Source organism: Thalassophryne amazonica, chromosome 18, assembly GCF_902500255.1.
Source record: "Thalassophryne amazonica chromosome 18, fThaAma1.1, whole genome shotgun sequence".
Classification (NCBI taxonomy): Eukaryota; Metazoa; Chordata; class Actinopteri; order Batrachoidiformes; family Batrachoididae; genus Thalassophryne; species Thalassophryne amazonica.
In genome coordinates, this window is record NC_047120.1 from 8841291 (window position 1) to 8861423 (window position 20133).

At 41.2% G+C, this 20133-nt stretch overlaps 1 protein-coding gene across 1 annotated transcript in view; it reads right to left on the bottom strand.

The window, feature by feature from the left end:
* The window catches only part of zgc:171971 (uncharacterized protein LOC569690 homolog), a 46116-nt gene that overhangs the window by 19329 nt on the left and 6654 nt on the right, over positions 1-20133 (bottom strand). Inside the window, exons 3-4 of the mRNA XM_034194677.1 lie at positions 5387-5520; positions 5146-5270 (exon numbers count right to left, since the gene is read on the bottom strand). Of these exons, the coding sequence (XP_034050568.1) occupies positions 5146-5270; positions 5387-5520 (259 nt within the window). The remainder of the gene's footprint in view (positions 1-5145; positions 5271-5386; positions 5521-20133) is intronic.

The window sequence follows — 20133 nt, forward strand, 5'->3', positions numbered from 1 at the left end:
TTTCAGCATCATTATATGCAAATGTTGCCGTTTTGTGCTTGTCCCACACCCAGACTTTTGATCTTCAATGATAAAAATGAATGGTAAAGAAACGTTTTTTCTAATGTTTTAAAATATCTCTGAATAAAATATCAGTAAAATAATCAAAACATAATTGGGGTATTCAATGTCATATAACTGTTGTGATTTTTTAAACAAAATGTAGTTGTCCCACACTATTGCCCTAATTTCCACCACAACACTGTAATGTCCCTTTAAACAGTTTGTATGAAAGATTGTTTGGGTAGTTTCTATGGAGATAAACAGTGACATCAGAGCACATGTATATAGCGCCAAATCACAACAAACAGTTGCCCCAAGGCCCTTTATATTGTAAGGCAATGGTGTGGTGGAAATTACATTTACAAGGCCAATAGTGCCCGTAGTTAAAGAATCACCCTTGTATGCAAAAGTCTGGGTACCACTAATAATTTTCATGATTTTCCTTTATAAATCATAGGTTGTCTGGATCAGAGATTTCTGTTAAATATATCATATAGCAGATAAACACACTGATATATGAAAAGTGAAATGAGGTTTTTAGTATATACAAAGTGTGCTATAATTATTTAAACAAAATTGGGCAGGTGCATAAATTTGGGCACCCTTGTCATTTTTTTGATTTGAATACATTTAGCACTAATTATTGAAGCACAAAATTGGTTTGGTAAGCTCATTGACTCTTGACCTCCTTACACAGGTGAATCCAATCATGAGAAAGGGTATTTAAGGTGGACACTTGCAGATGATTCCCTCTTTGCATCTCTTTTAATGAGTGGTAACATGGGAGCCTCTAAACAACTCTCAAATGACCTGAAAACAAAGATTGTTCAACATCATGGTTTGGGGGAAGGATACAAAAAGCTATCTCAGAGATTTCAGCTGTCAGTTTACACTGTGAGGAACATAGTGAGGAAATGGAAGACTGCAGGTGCAGTACTAGTTAAGTGGCAGTGCAAGAAATATCTCAGATAAGCTGAATCGAAGGATGGTGAGAACAGTCATAGTCAACCACAGACGTGCTCCAAAGCCCTACAACATGATCTTGCTGCAAATAGTGTGTCTGTGCATCGTTCAACTATACAGCGCACTTTGCACAAGGACTGAGGTATGCTAAAGCACATTTGAACAAGCCAGCTTCATTTTGGAATAAGGTGTTGTGGACTGATGAAACTAAAATTTAGTTATTTGGACATAAGGGGCAGTATGCACAGCTGAAAAAGAACACAGCATTCCAAGAAAAACACTTGCTACCTACAGTAAAATTTGGAGGTGGTTCCATCTGTGATGTTTTGTAAAGAAGAATGTTTTGTAAAGAATAGTCCAAAATACCTTCAGCCAGAATCCAAACTCTCATTGGAAGCTATAGAGGCTGTTACTATTGCAAAAAGAGGCTCTACTAAATATTGATGTATTTTTTCTGTTGGAGTGCCCAAATTTATGTACTTGCCTAATTTTGTTTAAAGAATTACGTATTGCACACTTTCTATAAATCCTATAAACTTCATTTCACTTCTCAAATATCACTGGGATGCCCAAATGTTTTCATACAAGTGTAATAAGGTATAAAAAGAGTATAAAAGGGTAATAAGAACATTGTTGTAACAAGTACAAATACTTCATTACTGTACTTAAGTAGAATTTTGAAGTATCTGTACTTTACGTACTTATTTACATTTCTGGTGACTTTCACTTTTACTCCACTACATTTCCTCAAGTAAATACTTTTACTCCAATACAGCCAGAGCACAGCAGGCACAGTCGTCTACTGCCGGAGCACAGCAGACACAGTCCTCTACAGCTGGAGCGTGGCACCTTCATCTGCTGCAGCATCATGTTTGACATAAGTTTAAAAGACAAAAAAAATAAAAGATGACAGATTGAAACTGTCCCCCGCTGAGGAAGGGGAGACAGTGGAGGGTGAAAACCATCTTCGCTTTGGATTTCAAATGCACACACGCTGACGCATACACACACAGATCAGCTCCTGCTGGAGTGCAGTGCACGATCAAAGTTAACACACACTTCAGGGGAAAACATCAGTACTGACAAAACTGGCCGGCGTGTCTGTTTCATTTAATTTATTTTATTTGAAATGTCCGGAGGAGCGCTGCGTAAAAGCGGCACCATGTTTTGGATTTGAGAGGGCAAAGAGTGCTGTGTTTGGTTGCTTTGCAATGGCTGGTGGTGGTGATGCTTGCATTGTTTTTTTTTTGTTTTTTTTTACTTTTTCTGTAAATTTGGCACAACTGTGTAGCTATAAATGACTTCTGTTTGACAAGAGCCTGGCTGTTGTGTTTAACAGAAAAGTGTGTGTGTGTGTGGGGGGGGGGGGGGGGTCTTCCAGGAAAAATACTGTCTTCAGAAAAAGAACAGCAGTTTTATTTACAGCTACATACATCCACCTGTTGCTCACTCATCCCGTCACCAACACCAACTGCTCCACCAAAAGCGGATCAAGCCTTTTACAGGGCCTGAGGCCCCCTCATGGCTCATCCAGACACCACACTGACTTTCTTTTTGTGTCGCTGTTTCACTCTCCACTCGTTTTGGATTTTACTTTTACTTAATACTTTTACTTAAAATACATTTTATATGAGAAAATTTACTTTTGATACTTACGTAAATGTCAGATACGTTAAGACTTTTCAGGCTGTGAAATGAACACTGAAATCCAAGGAAAATTTGCAGGGGGTCTGGGGGGCGCCGCCCCCCAAGGAGCCAGGTTCTACAGTCTGCGGGGCCCCAGAAACCAAATTAACTAATTAAATTAAACTCAGAACAATTAAACTACATGAAATTCATGAAGACTAAAAAGACTGTTAAAGCATTTCTAAAACCACAGGTAAAGCTTGTAGAATATTTTGAAAATCGTGGTAAAATATCAATAACATACCTTATAGTAAAAAAAAGTCACTGATATTCTTGTGTAAATTCCTGTAAATCCATTTAAACTCAGTGTCTTTTTTCAGTGAAAGAAAGTCTAGATTAATACAAAAAAAAAAAAATCACATAATCTTGTCTGACATTCAGTTTGAACAGCACAATGTTTATTTTCCAGGAAGATAAAAATCCTTAACATGTTTCCTGATGGCACAAGTAGGCCATAAGGTCAAAGCCGTATTGTTTCATCCCGTTCAATCGTATGGGGTTCTCAGTTTGTAATCTTGCAGTTTTTATAAAATCAGTGTCTGAAGTCGGAAATACTTACTGTACTCATGGAATAGTGTCATGCGTGCCGCGGTTTGAGTCACATGTAACCTGCTGGTCCAATGAGAGAACGCAAAACATCCAAGATGGCAGCGACCAGGATACATTCTTCTAGCGGTTCAGAGGAGGAAAACACGGCGAAAATGTTTAGAAAACATTCATAAATATAATACTGTAATTTCTGGACTATAAGCCGCAACTTTTTCACACGCTTTGAAGACTGCGGCTTAAACAATGATGCAGCCAATTTATGGATTTTTACAGGATTTCTCATAAGTTGAAATACATCAATTGATGCTGTTCACTGATTGACGGTCACCATGCGGCGTAAATTCACACACAGAGCAAATATAAAGTCTTACCTGTTCAGTTTAATGGATTCACCAACATGTCCTGAAGAAAAATTATCCACATAAAACCTCCTGATTTTGGAAAATGACATCTGAAAATACTTTAATTTCTTGTAGTGGCTAAAGAAAAGTCCCTCTGGCACTTTGCTCTGTCAGATCAGTCAGTGGAGCCTTCCATGCACACCTGTTCCTGATTTGCTGTTGGTCACCTGGGGCTATATAAGCTCATTGGGTGTGTTTGTCCTTTGCCAGATTATTGTGCCTTATGCCACTTTCCAGCTCTGATCCTGTGTTCCATAGTCCTGCCTGCCTTGTGTTTTATGACCTCCTGCCTGTTTGATCGACCACGCCTAAGCCTGATGATTTTTGTACTGCTGCTTTAACTGGACTGCCGTCTTGTGTACTGACCATTGCTATCCACCCGAGTAAAAGCTTTTTTTTTTTTACAATCAAAACTGTCTGCTCGAGCCGTGCATTTGTGTCCAAAAGTATCTGACCATCCAGCCTGATAGGACATAATACGAGTATTTTAAAAAGGTATAAAAAGAGTATAACAAGGGCATAATAAGGGTATAATAGGAGCATAATAAGGACATAAGAGTATAATAAGGGTATAAAAAAAAGAGTATATCAAGGGCATAATAAGCGTATAATAAAGGGCATAATAAGGACATAAAAGGAGTATAATTTGTTCAAGCTGGGACTTCGACAAGGGCAGTCACATCTCCTCCTCTCTCCTGTGTTTTTCTATCTCTGCTCCAACCTTCAATAGTCCCAACTTCACCAGACTGTAAATTCTTCAAGCTATATTTGTAATAACCATGGAATTGATCAGCTGGTCTCTCAACGCTACTGACACCATTTTTCAACAAGGAAATCAGAGCTGGGGGACCCTGCATGTCCAGATGGAACCTATCCTGCGGGCTATGTTCTCGACGCCTGGGAGACATGGCGCGTTGCGTGCTTGGCACCACTCTCCATGGAAGATGTTGAACATTTATTCTTATTTGCTGTTACGGTAGGAGCGCTGGGGCTGATTGGGTTATGTGTCGCCCTGACACTTATAGAGAGTTTCCTGTGTATTCCATGCAAGTAAAGCCTCTCTGCCCCTTTTGATGTTGTTCCTGTCTTGGCTCCGGCGTCCCAGTCGGCAACAAACTGTATCCCTGCTTGCAAATGACAACCTGTCGCAGACAAACTGTCTCGCATATTGATGCTTCCAGTCCCCAGTCCCCCCCCCTGCGTGGCCAAGATGTATATAAGGTTTGAATTCTGTAAATAAAAGCTATCCAATCTACGACGACGATACGAACGATGAACACATACAATTAACGAGTGAAATAAACGGTGTGCACTTGCATTGCCAAAATGAGGAAATTGTGTTTCCTTCATCCAACACAAATTCTATACTGGTGATCCCGGTGGGACTACAAATTCCACAGCACAGAAAGAGTATAATAATGGTATAAACAGGGTAATGATGGCCCTCGTTCTTGTGCACGTTTCAGCAGCGAATGATAATGGTGATTCTTAATAAGGTACTCACGTCGTCACACTGGATCTTGCTGAGTATCTCTTCTTCATCCTCCTTGGAGTCTTTCCTCTCGTCCTTTGTCGGTCTGCATGCAGGTGAGGCTGTGGTCACCTGAAGATCTGCAGCACCTCGCCATCCTGAAAAACAGATCATTCATTCATTCTGTGAGGAAAGAATGTAATCTGGAACATTCTGAGTATTACTGTGAGACCAAAAACCACAAAACATCGCCCAAAGAAAAGAGAGAGTGAACCTGTCTTCCATGTGGTGTTCTCAGGAGCCTGTTCAAAGATGGAGTGAGACTGGATGATCTGAGGACGCTCTCTCCTCCTCCCTCTGCACTCTCTCCTCTTTCCTTCCCTCTGTCTCCTCTCCTTTTTGGAGCAACATCAATTGTCTCCTTCCAGCTGGTGTAGAAAAGACAAGAACATGAAGCAGAGGGTGCTAACAGCAAGCCAAATTGTGGTTACAAAAGAAACAAACAAACAAACACACAAACCAGGAGTTGATGACTGGAGTGCTGCTGTTCATATTAACCCCCTTTACACAGGAACAGGGTCTGTGCAGCGGTTCTTATGTGGTCATGAAATCTTGTAGAACCTTGCATGATGCCAAAGAGCTGCTCAGCTGCCACCAAGACCTTAGAAGGTCCTCTTGATATCTTCTCACAAACCGCCACGACCACAATGGTCACCATGATGTATGAAGCTGAACTGATTTCTGTAGGAGAGTCACCAAGCCCAGAAGATGCATAAAACACCTCACAGGCCACCCCGACGGGTGCTCAAAGACAAAAACACCTCACAGACCACCCCATGACCGCCCGACAGATGCGCAAAGACAAAAACACCTCACAGACCACCCCATGACCGCCTCTGATGGGTGAGCAAAGACAAAACACCTCACAGACTACCCCATGACCGCCCAACAGATGTGCAAAGACAAAAACACCTCACAGACCACCCCATGACCGCCACTGACGGGTGAGCAAAGACAAAACACTTCACAGACTACCCCATGACCGCCTGACAGATGCGCAAAGACAAAACCACCTCACAGACCACCCGTGACCACCCGACGGGCGTGCAAAGACAAACACCTCACAGACCATAACTTGACCGCTCCTGATGGGTGTGTAAAGATAAAAACACCCCACAGACCACCCCATGTCCGCCTTTAACGGGCACACAAAGACAAAAACACCTCACAGACCACGACGTGACCACTCCCAATGGGTGCGCAAAGACAACAATACCTCACAGACCACCCCATGGCCACCTCAATGGGCACACAAAGACAAAGACACCTCAGAGACCACCCCATGACCACCTCTGATGGGCATGAAAAGACAAAAGCATCTCACATACTACCCCATGACCGCTCCTCTGTAATTTTATTGCTGTTGCACTCGTGTAATGACAATGACAATAAATCTCACATCATCTCTGGACAGGCACGAAAAGACAAAAACACCTCACAGATCACCCCATAACTGCCCCTGACGGGCACACAAAGACAAAAACACCTCACAGACCACTCCATGACCACCCTCAATGGGTGTGCAAAGACAAAAACACTGCAGTAACAGCAGATCATCCACTGACACGTGACTGGAGTGACGTGAGTTTGGATGTGAACTCAGAAAAAAAGAGCAATATAATTTCAATATCATAGCCAATAGGCGGTCTGTGTGCCGTGATTTTTATGAATAAAGTTCATTTTATAAAGCGCTGTTATAAAGTGTAAAATTACTTCCTTGTCAGCTGATGTCTGTCAAGTTCATCAGAAAGTTTTGCGCATGTTAAAAACTTCAAGCTGAGACCAACCAGAGAGATTTGTCTTCTACTTCTCATGTGGCTGCTGGTTCATTCTGGGCTTGTCCCATTCAGGACAAGTGGACAAGAAGCTCGACAGTCACGGAAAGGACACGTCATGTCAGTAACATCAAACAAGTAAAAGGGCTGTTCTGGGTGGGGGGGCCAACACTGTAACACTGAGTCTGGATCCCTGTATGACCCCCCCCCCCAAAACAAAGATTATACAGTAATTATTAAAGCTGTGATACTGCACCAACGCGAAAGACGGAACTAATGTTTGTGGCTCAACATGCTAGTCAGATCCTTTAGTGGGTGCACCACTGAAACCCCAAGTTATTTCTGTAGATATAAAAAAACGAGTGTGAAGGTATCGTCCATGTAACGAGAGGCAGTCAGCAGCAAGAAAGATTACCACGACAAACAATATTGTATTGTTACAAGGTAAGACTTCTGGTCAAGAAATGATGTTGGCTAACTTTATGAATTATAATAGCAGCCTGCCAGACCAGGCGTTAATGTCAGCTTGAGTTGACTGCATTCTTCTAGCTCACGTTAGCTAACTTTACCACAACACAAGATCAAGCAAGCTTGCAACAGCAGTCTATTATAATAAATGTTATTTATATACTGGGTGTGTACAATGTGTTGTGTATTCTGCTCCATTGCTTTTTGTCTATAGTTCAAAATAAAAACAAAAAAGGACATTACGTCCTATTTCTGTAGGAATGAGGCCAGATGATGGTGTTGAGAGTGCCACAGAGAGAGAATCAGAGGACTCGGGAGAGGCAGGTTTACTGAAAGAGCCAGAGGACTCTGATTATAGAGAGAGGACACACAGCTGGAGAGACGAACGAAGATCCTGTGAGTGAGGAAGATGAGAGCAAGACACAGACAGAAAATATCTGTGCATCCACAAGCACCATCAGGACCATCAACTTGGTCATGCTGAAAGAACACTTGCCTGCTTAATGTGTGTGTGTGTGTGTGTGTGCTTAAGCAGTGTCAGTGTAATTGCAGTTTGCATGCTGTGTCCATGCAGAATATATCTTTATTTATATATATTTGGTTTGTCTTTCTCTACAGACATCATTTCTACCCCGTCATCGATCTAATGCTCAGTGAGACTGAAAGATGATTTTCTAGGAGAAACTGTGACATAATGAAAAGCATCCAGGGTCTAAATCCCAAAAAAAGCCAAGCTGTTTATACAATTTCAGACTGAGAAACTGAACCAAGACTGCACCTAGCAGTTATTTTCATTATCAATTCATCTGCTGATTATTTTCTCGAGTCAATACAGTCTGTAAAATGTTATCATTTTTTATATTTGTGTCTCAAATATGATATCAGTAGTTTTATGAAAATAAAAATAAATAAGATTTCAAATTTTTGTCTTTTTTTTGCCCCGGGTTGAATATGCCCCTCTGACAAAATCCCTCGCCCCAACCAGGCCTCCTATGTAAAACTGGTCTAGAACCACCACTCTGAGACCCGATTACTGTTATGTCAACCTGTAGTACGAATTAACTAAAAACCTGTCACCATGGAAGACAAAACCAGCTAAATATTAAATGAATCCTTTTTGCGCACTTCTGTATGTGAACATTCAGTTTGGAGAATGTGTTTGTCATGACTGTCAGTTGTTTTCGAGCCATAAAAAAATACAGTGAAAGGTGTTAATTATAAAATGATGCCATTTTTCTTCAGATTTAACTGACGTCGCCCGTGAATGACAGAGAAACACACAAGATAAATCCAAACTGACGAACGGGGAAAAATTAACTACTTAATATTTAATTTTGCCTCTCTATCTGTCTGTCTGTCTCTCTCACTCAATTAAATTTCAATTTCAATGGAGCTTTACTGACATGGAAATCACAACCAAATCACAAGAAAGTTGCCTCAAGGCACTTCACACAAGTAAGGTCTAACCTTACCAACTCCCAGAGCAAGCACACAGGCAACAGTGGTAAGGAAAGATGCGAGATGTGGGATTGAAATAATCGTAACAACTTTGCTGTCAGTGTAAAAATATACTAGCCTAGAAAATGTTATAATATACACAGATAAAGTGACATATGAGTGGCTTACGGTGGTTTATGTCTGTTGCTCCTTCTTTTCATGTCTCAGCAGCTCACGAATCTTGCTGCTGTGTTTGTTGTCGTTCAGCCAACATATAGTGAAGTATGTCAATGTTTGTTGTGCTCTCAGAGTCTGTTTGTATGTTTGTGATCTGTGTCTCTGTACATGTCTCTGATGTGTTGGTGCAGCGGACAGGTGGTTAGGAAGTGCAGCCCAGTCTCCACCTCGTGTTGTGAGCATTGGGTGCACAGTCTGTCTTCTCTGGGGAGCCAGGTCTGTCTGTGGCGGACTTTCTACATGGCTAGGCTGTGCTCACCGAGTCTGTACATGGTCAAGGATTTCCTGAGCTTTGGACTGGTCGCAGTGCTCAGGTATTCTGATACTGAGTACTGTCTGTTCAGGGTCAAACAGCATTCCAATTTACTCTGGTTTTTGGTTGATTTTTTCCAATGTATCACATAGTTTTGTTTTTGTTTTCTTATAATTTGGTTTAGACTAACAGGGTTTGTGTTTGGTGGCTCTGCTTGTGTTTGTTGTGTACATTGACTTCATGATGTCATGTGTTTTTGCTCCAACCCCACTTTCCAACAGTCTGGACAGCAGACCCTTGGGCCAAATTGAATCAAATGCTTTTTGAAATCTACAAAACAGGAGAATAGTTTGCCTTTGTTTTTGTTTCTCTGATTGTCAGTCAGGGTGCTGAGGGTGAAAATATGGTCTGTGGGACGGTCATTTGGGATTTGATCAGGGTGTCATTTTCAGTAAGGATGTGTAGGAGTCTGTGGTTGAGGATCACGCAGAAGATTTTCCAGAGGTTGCTGTTGACACAGAGTCCACGGTTGTTATTAGGGTCAAGTTTGTTATCAGTCGTTGCTTCCAAATACTGGGGAAGATTCTGGAGCTCAGGACAATGTTAAAAAGCTTTAATGTGGCCAGTTGGAATTTAGGATCTGTGAATTTGATCATTTAATTTAGGATGTTGTCAACACCACAGACCTTCTTGGTTTCAGTGGATTTGATTTTGTCCTGTAGTTCTTTTAGGGTCATGGGGTCATCTAGTGGGTTCTGGTCATCCTTGATGGCTGACTCGCAGCTTTGTAGTTTGTCTTGTATGTGTTGCTTCTCTTTGTTTTCCTCTATTGGACCAAATGTCTTGGTGAAGTGGTTTACCCGCACAGCTCCATTTTCTGCAGGCAGATTTTCATGTTTCTGTTTATTTGTGTTTGTTCCAATTTTACTAGAATGTCTTTTCTTTTTATGGACTCTTCAATAGTATGTAGCTGGTTTCTAACATATTGCTCTCATTTTTTTAAATCCTGTTTTAATGTTTGCCTATAGTGAAGCCATGTGTTCTGGTCATCTGGATATCTGTGTTTTTGCTTTTCTTAACTTCTTTCTGAGATTTTTACATTCTTCGTCAAACCATTTGTCCTGGTTTTGGTTGTTTTGGCCTTGTTGTTTGGGGTGTTTAGGTTTGCTTGGGTTTTCAGCTGCCTTGTTTCCACCTTCATATGTTTTTTTCCAGAAACTGGTCTATAAGCAGTTGGATGTGTTTTTGTTTGTTTCTATATTCTTTCCATTTGGGCTATAATGGACTATAATGTGCCACAATTGTGACAGAAGTTGAGCTGAAGGAAGGGTTGCGATGGACATTATGCGCATGCGTGCGCATGCGATCAGAACCTGAAGGCAAGTGGACCTGGACATTCTCTGGCTGGCCGTCTATATTATTCAGCTTGGGACTCCGACGAGGGCGGTCACATCCTCTCCACTCTCCCTTATCTCTGTTCTCTGCTTTAACCTTCAAGTCCCTACTTCACCAGACTGTGAATTCCTCAAATTATATTGGATACTGGATCTATTGGACTACTATTGGATTAACCATGGAATTGATCAGCTGGTCTCTGAACGCTATTGACACCATCTTTTCTACAAGAAGGTCAGGACCGGGGGATCCTACCCGCCCAGATGGAACGTATCCTGCGGGCTATGTTCTCGACTCCTGGGGGTCTTGGCGTATTGCATGCTTGTCGAGGATTTATTCATATTTGGTCTTATGGTAGCAAGGCTGGTACTTTCTTGCTTATGTGCTGCCCTGATCTATCGGAAAATTGGCAAGACGGCGGCATCAAGAACCACGGCCCCTCGCTTGTCCGTCATGATTAACAAGGTGGGCAAGGCAGTGCATTCTCAGACTGCGATGACTCTTGAACTCAGACGCAAATTGGATGACATCTTGGAGCAGATGCATGCCTTGCAGATGAAGGTGAAGATTTCGGAGGCCGGGGAATATTCTTAATTCATAATTGGGATTTGGTTGTTCAAGTGGAACTGTAAAAAGTGTTGTTCACTGTTCAAACCACAACACGGCAGGCTTATAAAGCCTGAAGAACAAATTGCCCGACTGTTTTCCTCCAGAGGAATGTCTTCAGGCCTTGATGATTATTTGGCTCCTTTCTTATCTCAACCCACAAAGACAATAAACTGTTTTTCATAGGACCGAAGCATGCTCCACTCCCTCTCTCCACCCCTTCCTACCCCCCATCACACACCCCCCACTCCGGCTTCTGCTCACGTCACCCCCCTTCCCTTCTGCGGGGGCGGCACGGTTTTAGCTGCTGCTGGTACCCGTCCCCCCCGAAGCTGACAGTGGCGCAACTCAGGGTTGCTGCGCGACCTTCACCCACTTGCCTCAATTTGGATAATGGACTTCTTCAAATTTAGTGCACATAAACAATGTCAAATGTGTATGTGCTGTCCTTAATTCTGATGTGTGCCATTATTACGGTAAACAAGTAATAACTGTGGACTAATTGCTGCCTGAGGTAACTGGAGTGTAAACATAATTTCTCCACTGTGAGATCAATAAAGTATATCTCATACCTGAGGACTAGTGGACCTTGAAAATGTTCTCTGGCTGTCCATCTGTGTGAGGACTAGTGGATCTTTAATCAATTGTCTGGCGGTTGTGTGGTTGTGCGCACATATGCTCACGATGCGTGTTGGGGGGGGGTTCTTTGATGTTGTTGACTTATTATTTGTAAATCTTTTCAACTGTGTGAATAGCAGGTTCTTTTCATCTTTTGCTTTGTGTTTCTTTCAGAGGAGCTTTCAATCAATCAATCAATCAATCAATCAATTTTATTTATATAGCGCCAAATCACAACAAACAGTTGCCCCAAGGCGCTTTATATTGTAAGGCAAGGTCATACAATAATTACGTAAAAACCCCAACGGTCAAAATGACCCCCTGTGAGCAAGCACTTGGCAACAGTGGGAAGGAAAAACTCCCTTTTAACAGGAAGAAACCTCCAGCAGAACCAGGCTCAGGGAGGGGCAGTCTTCTGCTGGGACTGGTTGGGGCTGAGGGAGAGAACCAGGAAAAAGAAATGCTGTGGAGGGGAGCAGAGATCACTAATGATTAAATGCAGAGTGGTGCATACAGAGCAAAAAGAGAAAGAAACACTCAGTGCATCATGGGAACCCCCCAGCAGTCTAAGTCTATAGCAGCATAACTAAGGGATGGTTCAGGGTCACCTGATCCAGCCCTAACTATAAGCTTTAGCAAAAAGGAAAGTTTTAAGCCTAATCTTAAAAGTAGAGAGGGTGTCTGTCTCCCTGATCTGAATTGGGAGCTGGTTCCACAGGAGAGGAGCCTGAAAGCTGAAGGCTCTGCCTCCCATTCTACTCTTACAAACTCTAGGAACTACAAGTAAGCCTGCAGTCTGAGAGCGAAGCGCTCTATTGGGGTGATATGGTACTATGAGGTCCCTAAGATAAGATGGGACCTCATTATTCAAAACCTTATAAGTAAGAAGAAGAATTTTAAATTCTATTCTAGAATTAACAGGAAGCCAATGAAGAGAGGCTAATATGGGTGAGATATGCTCTCTCCTTCTAGTCCCTGTTAGTACTCTAGCTGTAGCATTTTGAATTAACTGAAGGCTTTTCAGGGAACTTTTAGGACAACCTGATAATAATGAATTACAATAGTCCAGCCTAGAGGAAATAAATGCATGAATTAGTTTTTCAGCATCACTCTGAGACAAGACCTTTCTAATTTTAGAGAAATTGCGTAAATGCAAAAAAGCAGTCCTACATATTTGTTTAATATGCGCACTGAATGACATATCCTGATCAAAAATGACTCCAAGATTTCTCACAGTATTACTAGAGGTCAGGGTAATGCCATCCAGAGTAAGGATCTGGTTAGACACCATGTTTCTAAGATTTGTGGGGCCAAGTACAATAACTTCAGTTTTATCTGAGTTTAAAAGCAGGAAATTAGAGGTCATCCATGTCTTTATGTCTGTAAGACAATCCTGCAGTTTAGCTAATTGGTATGTGTCCTCTGGCTTCATGGATAGATAAAGCTGTGTATCATCTGCGTAACAATGAAAATTTAAGCAATGCCGTCTAATAATACTGCCTAAGGGAAGCATGTATAAAGTGAATAAAATTGGTCCTAGCACAGAACCTTGTGGAACTCCATAATTAACCTTAGTCTGTGAAGAAGATTCCCCATTTACATGAACAAATTGTAATCTACTAGATAAATATGATTCAAACCACCGCAGCGCAGTGCCTTTAATACCTATGGCATGCTCTAATCTCTGTAATAAAATTTTATGGTCAACAGTATCAAAAGCAGCACTGAGGTCTAACAGAACAAGCACAGAGATGAGTCCACTGTCTGAGGCCATAAGAAGATCATTTGTAACCTTCACTAATACTGTTTCTATACTATGATGAATTCTAAAACCTGACTGAAACTCTTCAAATAGACCATTCCTCTGCAGATGATCAGTTAGCTGTTTTACAACTACCCTTTCAAGAATTTTTGAGAGAAAAGGAAGGTTGGAGATTGGCCTATAATTAGCTAAGATAGCTGGGTCAAGTGATGGCTTTTTAAGTAATGGTTTAATTACTGCCACCTTAAAAGCCTGTGGTACATAGCCAACTAATAAAGATAAATTGATCATATTTAAGATTGAAGCATTAAATAATGGTAGGGCTTCCTTGAGCAGCCTGGTAGGAATGGGGTCTAACAGACATGTTGATGGTTTGGATGAAGTAACTAATGAAAATAACTCAGACAGAACAATCGGAGAGAAAGAGTCTAAGAGTCTACCGGCATCACTGAAAGCAGCCAAAGATAACGATACGTCTTTGGGATGGTTATGAGTAATTTTTTCTCTAATAGTTAAAATTTTATTAGCAAAGAAAGTCATGAAGTCATTACTAGTTAAAGTTAAAGGAATACTCGGCTCAATAGAGCTCTGACTCTTTGTCAGCCTGGCTACAGTGCTGAAAAGAAACCTGGGGTTGTTCTTATTTTCTTCAATTAGTGATGAGTAGTAAGATGTCCTAGCTTTACGGAGGGCTTTTTTATAGAGCAACAGACTCTTTTTCCAGGGTAAGTGAAGATCTTCTAAATTAGTGAGACGCCATTTCCTCTCCAACGTACAGGTTATCTGCTTTAAGCTGTGAGTTATACCACGGAGTCAGGCACTTCTGATTTAAAGCTCTCTTTTTCAGAGGAGCTTTCAATGAAAGTAAAATTTTATTTTACTTTGAGAATCTGTGGGAATTTAGAAATTAATTGCAGCTTTGTACACGATGTGCAATGTTACAGATCGATCACATCCAGATGTGATCAATCATCCATTGCTCGGAATTTCACACCTCCCATCTTTGCAAATCAGGGTTACCAGAGGTCGCAGATGAACTGACAAGGTTTGTGTCCAAGACTTACTGTCTAAATTTTTTTTAAAGATTTCGAAATTTGACTCCAAATTCAATACTGTCCAGTTCTAGTATATTGCCGCAGACAAACAGTGATCTCCATAGAAATGTGATGTCATCTGTAGCACACAAATTCTATGTGAGATAACAACATGCACAAGGGGGCACTGAAGAAGTTACACAGAAAGGTGTTTTTAATGTCACTTCTGTGGCTCTGTTCTATTCTGAATAGAATAGAATTCTATTCTGAATAGAAATTGTGTTATATACATACAACAAAATTTGTCCTCTGCATTTAACCATCCTAATTAGAGTTAGATACAATCCAACCACTAGGGGCAGTGTGCAGCCACAGTCCGGCACCAACTCGAGATGTAGAAGCTGCCTTGGTCAGGGGCAGAGAAAGGAGCAGGCCCTAAATAAGCATGTTTTTTAATTGTGGGAGGAAACCTAAGTGCATGGAGGAAACCCACGCAGACATGAGGAGAACATGCAAACACCACACAGAAAGAACCGGAAGCGAACCCACAACCTTCTTGCTGTGAGGCACCAGTGCTAACCAGTGGTGGACACACTGATCTGAATATAATACTGGATAGTTCATTAGCCCACACACTCCATAGGGGAATCTGGGGCACACTGGATCAGAAATGTTGTTTTGTGGCAGCATAAACACATTATGCATAGGTTTATGTCATTCTATTGTGGATTTAATGACAGCAAGTTATTGTTTATAAGGCTGTGTTATTTATTTCTCCCCAAGTGTAATTTACAGGTGTTTAAAATCGATTTTAAAATTTTTGATTCACTGTGGCCCAGACACTAATTCTTGGGGCATAGTGTATCAACTTAGAATATAATGAAAAAACACATGATTATAAAGATTTCTTCAACATTATTAAATATATGCTGATGCATATACAAACTATATTCCAGCAAACCAGCTATGTAATGTGTGAGTGTCTTATACGAGTATAGTGATATAAGTCCTTTAGAAACTATTATGAATACAACTGTCATAATTTCTGTTCAAACATGAAAACATTTGTTTATATACATAAATTATAGAAATAATTCATGGAATAATAAATGTGTAAGCTTCAACAAGTAATATTTGTCATCATTTGATACTGGGGCTTAGTAAATCACTTTCTAGACTCATTCACTGTGCCCCGATTCACTGTGCATGTGACACACGAGTCATGTTATCAAATAGCTGATAGTCCGGAGAAGACATAACACATGCTCATCATTTGGACGGGGTAGTCTTCTAACTAATAACATTTTTTGGGCCACCTTACCTCTGCTGTGAGAAATAAATACAAAGACACGGACATCCACAAAATTTACTTTTGATAGGAAAAAAATGACTTCACTTGCCAATTAGTTTTACCCTTAATATATCCAAAAACAAAACACTAATTTATAAGGGGGATGTGTTTATGCATAAAAAATATGGCATAACTGCTGCAAATATATATGTAGTTTTTCAGATATAGCTACTGATTCACTGTGCCCCGGTTTCCCCGCTGATTCTCTCATTTTCTTATTTTTGTTCTCCAGATAATGTAAAGGCCCATTCACACGGCAACGAAGGGTGACGAAGCCCTGACGAAACAAGAAATCTGGACTTTCGTTGACTGTCGTTGGCATCGTTTAACCTTCGCGCAGCCTCGTTCCTGCAGTTGCCACTTCGTCAGGATTTTTAAACTGTTGAAAAATTTGAACAAAGAGCAATGAAAACCTCAATTCGTCTGTCTCGTTTTTCTGTTGTTCTTGACGTTTTTTCATTGTTTGTTTAGTTTTTGTAACGTTATTGTTTAATTTGACTTCGTTGGAGCAGCTGAATGTTCTCACACAGTGCAGAAGCCGGTTTGTGAGCACTGAGGCTGCTGCTGCTTCATGTACCGTCAGAAATTACAGGACAAACTCAGCCTGCTTGCTTGGATTTTTTTTATCTGTGTGTGTGGGGGGGGGGGGGGGGGGGCAGCTTCAATGGGCTCAGGTACCTTACATAGGCCAGACTTAATCTTTTGTGTGGATATAATTAATTATTTTGCCACAAGCAACTGTTGAATTTGAAACAACAAAAAAGTTGTGTAATTTCCGACGGTACATGAATGCAGCATTAGCAGCAGCAGCAGCTCCTGCATGCGCTGATTATTTTGTATTAAATATAACAATATGAGTGTAGGAATGACAATCCAGCCCTTCTGTACATGAGGCAATGGGTAGACGAATCAAAATGATGATATAAAGAGCTGTTCTGGAAGGCAGAATTCACGTTGTGGATCAGTGATCAGCTGGTGGAAATAACAGCACATGTGAGTCAATGCGCGCATTCACACGCACTGATTAATTTACTGCTCTGATATATTCAATTATCTTTACACTTATATTTATCCTCCCTTTTGACAGTTTTCTGTTATAAATAAATATACGTGGTGTGTCCATAAAGTAACGGTCCTTTTTATTTTTTTTTAAAAACTATATGGATTTCATTCATATGTTTTTACGTCAGACATGCTTGAACCCTCGTGCGCATGCGTGAGTTTTTCCACGCCTGTCGGTGACGTCATTCGCCTGTGAGCACGCCTTGGGAAGGAGTGGTCCCGCCCCCTCGTCGGATTTTCATTGTCTGGAAATGGCTGAATGAAAAGGACTTTTTTTCCATCAGACTTTTTTCAGAAGCTGTTAGAGACTGGCACCTGGAAACCATTCGAAAAATTTATCTGGCTTTTGGTGAAAATTTTATGGGCTTCACAGAGAATAAGGACTTTAACTACAGCTTTAAGGACCCCTTTAAGGACGGTCAGTGCGCCGCGCTCTGAGCTGCGACCTCGTGGCACAAACCATTGGATCATTTCTAAGCTGATGGCTCTGTGGATACGAGACTGTCGTGTGCTCTTTCTCTGGTTATCACAAGAGCTGGACATCAGCCATTTTCCGGCAGATTTCACTTTTAACAAGACATTTTGTCATGGAAAGCCGCGCGGAGGCTTCGCGCTTCACGACCGATTCGCTGATGAAGCGAGACAAAGGAACACCTCCGTTTCGGAGTGTTAGAGAACAAGTTTGGACATGTCTATCTCGGCTTTCAGTGCTTACCAGTCGAGTGAGTATAAGAGAACTTGTGGAGAGCTGGACATGTCCCAACTTGTCCTCTAACACTCTGAAACGGAGGTGTTCCTTTGTCTCGCTTCATCAGCGAATCGGTCGTGACGCGCGAAGCCTCTGCGCGGCTTTCCATGACAAAATCTCTTGTTAAAAGTGAAATCTGCCAGAAAATGGCTGATGTCCAGCTCTTGTGATAACCAGAGAAAGAGCACACGACAGTCTCGTATCCACAGAGCTATCAGCTTAGAAATGATCCAGTGGTTTGTGCCGCGACGTCGCAGCTCGGAGCGCGGCGCACCGACCGTCCTTAAAGGGGTCCTTAAAGCTGTAGTTAAAGTCCTTATTCTCTGTGAAGCCCGTAAAATTTTCACCAAAAGCCAGATAAATTTTTCGAATGGTTTCCAGGTGCCAGTCTCTAACAGCTTCTGAAAACATTCTGATGGGAAAAAAAGTCCTTTCCATTCCGCCATTTCCAGACAATGAAAATCCGACGAGGGGGCGGGACCACTCCTTCCCAAGGCGTGCTCACAGGCGAATGACGTCACCGACAGGCGTGGAAAAACTCATGCATGCGCATGAGGGTTCAAGCATGTCTGACGTAAAAACATATGAATGAAATCCATATAGTTTTTTTTAAAAAATAAAAAGGACCGTTACTTTATGGACACACCACATATATGGCTTAGAACATAATACAGTGATACAGCAGTGACCACAGCACACTTTTTTTTTAATTGGAGGAAGATGGAGCGCGCAGTGTGTCGTCAGTGTGGATTCTGATGATGATAGACATGATCCCTCTTTTGTTCTGGATGAGGAACCAGAGCAGGTGGTCCACCGTCATGCGCACAGATCTCCATAGCTTCTGTTTGCAGTTTCTCCAGGACTCAGGCGCTATGAGCTCCGTCCCAGCGCCGAGTCCTGGAACGCAGAGACGCAGATACACACTGCTCCAGCTGTGGCTCCAGGCACGTTTCGTCGAGATCGTGAGCTTCGGTTTTGTTAATTTCCTCTTTCGTCCCTTTTGCGCTCTTGCTTCGTAGACTGTTCGGTGATAAAAGCTCTTTCGTCCACCTTTTCTCAACGAATTGTGACGTTTTTTTTACTTTTGCCCTTCGTTCAGGAATCGTCGTGTGCTGTGTGACTGGGCCATAACCTTCAACCCTCCTAATCTATGTCTGCCATGATTAGCTGTTTCATTTATTTCCTTTCTTTCTTTTAGTACTTTGACACATTCTCCCCACTTCTATTCTCAATTACTCATATCTCACTGAGACAAATACTCCATTCTAAAAACTGTGATTCTTATTCTTTAACAGGGATGGGTATCGATAAGATTTTATCAATATCAATACCATTATTGATTCCGCTTATCGATCCGATTCCTTATCGATTCCCTTATCGATACCTCTTGTGAATTTTTTGTGTACTAAAAGTAGGCTTTACAGGTTTTCTATGTCTGCGAGTCAAAGAGCTTTTTCTTATCGTGCACCCGCTCCATGGAACGGTCTTCCTGCGACCGTGAGACAGTCCGAGTCCGTGGACATTTTTAAGTCAAGACTTAAAACCTATTTTTATTCTCTTTCTTATGAATAGTTTTTATTTTTTATCTGTTTTATTCTTTTACTTCTGTTTTTAATTATGTATTTGAATTTTTTTTTTTTTATTTATTTATTTTAATTTTTGCTTTGTTTTGCTTTTTGCTTCTGTGATTAGAAGCAAAACGTCCTCACGTCAAGCAACCCAGTCCAGTCGAAGATTCAAGCTTCTGTACTCTGCAATGTTAATATTTATCACACACAGCTCTATGAGCTTCAGCCTAATATTAGTAATAAACCTCGTAGCAACAACACCTAAAGCTCCAAACCTATGCACAAGTAGACCTAATACACACACACATCTTCAACCGCTCAGTCCAATTAAGGGTAGACCTAATAAATGTCTTAAAATAGTTCGTCCAACACAAAACTCAATATGTGGCTACACACAAACCATGCCACCTATTATTATTATCATCACTGTTATTATTATCATCTATGCCTATATGCTGGAATAAGGGACAGAACTCTTCAAATTATTGTTCATTACTTTCCATTTCAATCATACTCATAGGTGAAATGTTCGTCCACAGCATTTGATCTGGTGATTTGCGCAGTTTATAGCTGCACATGAAGGCATTTCTTTTACAAAATCACAAAGAATAAAGTTGGGTGCGCCTGGTTAAAGATCAACAGAAAAG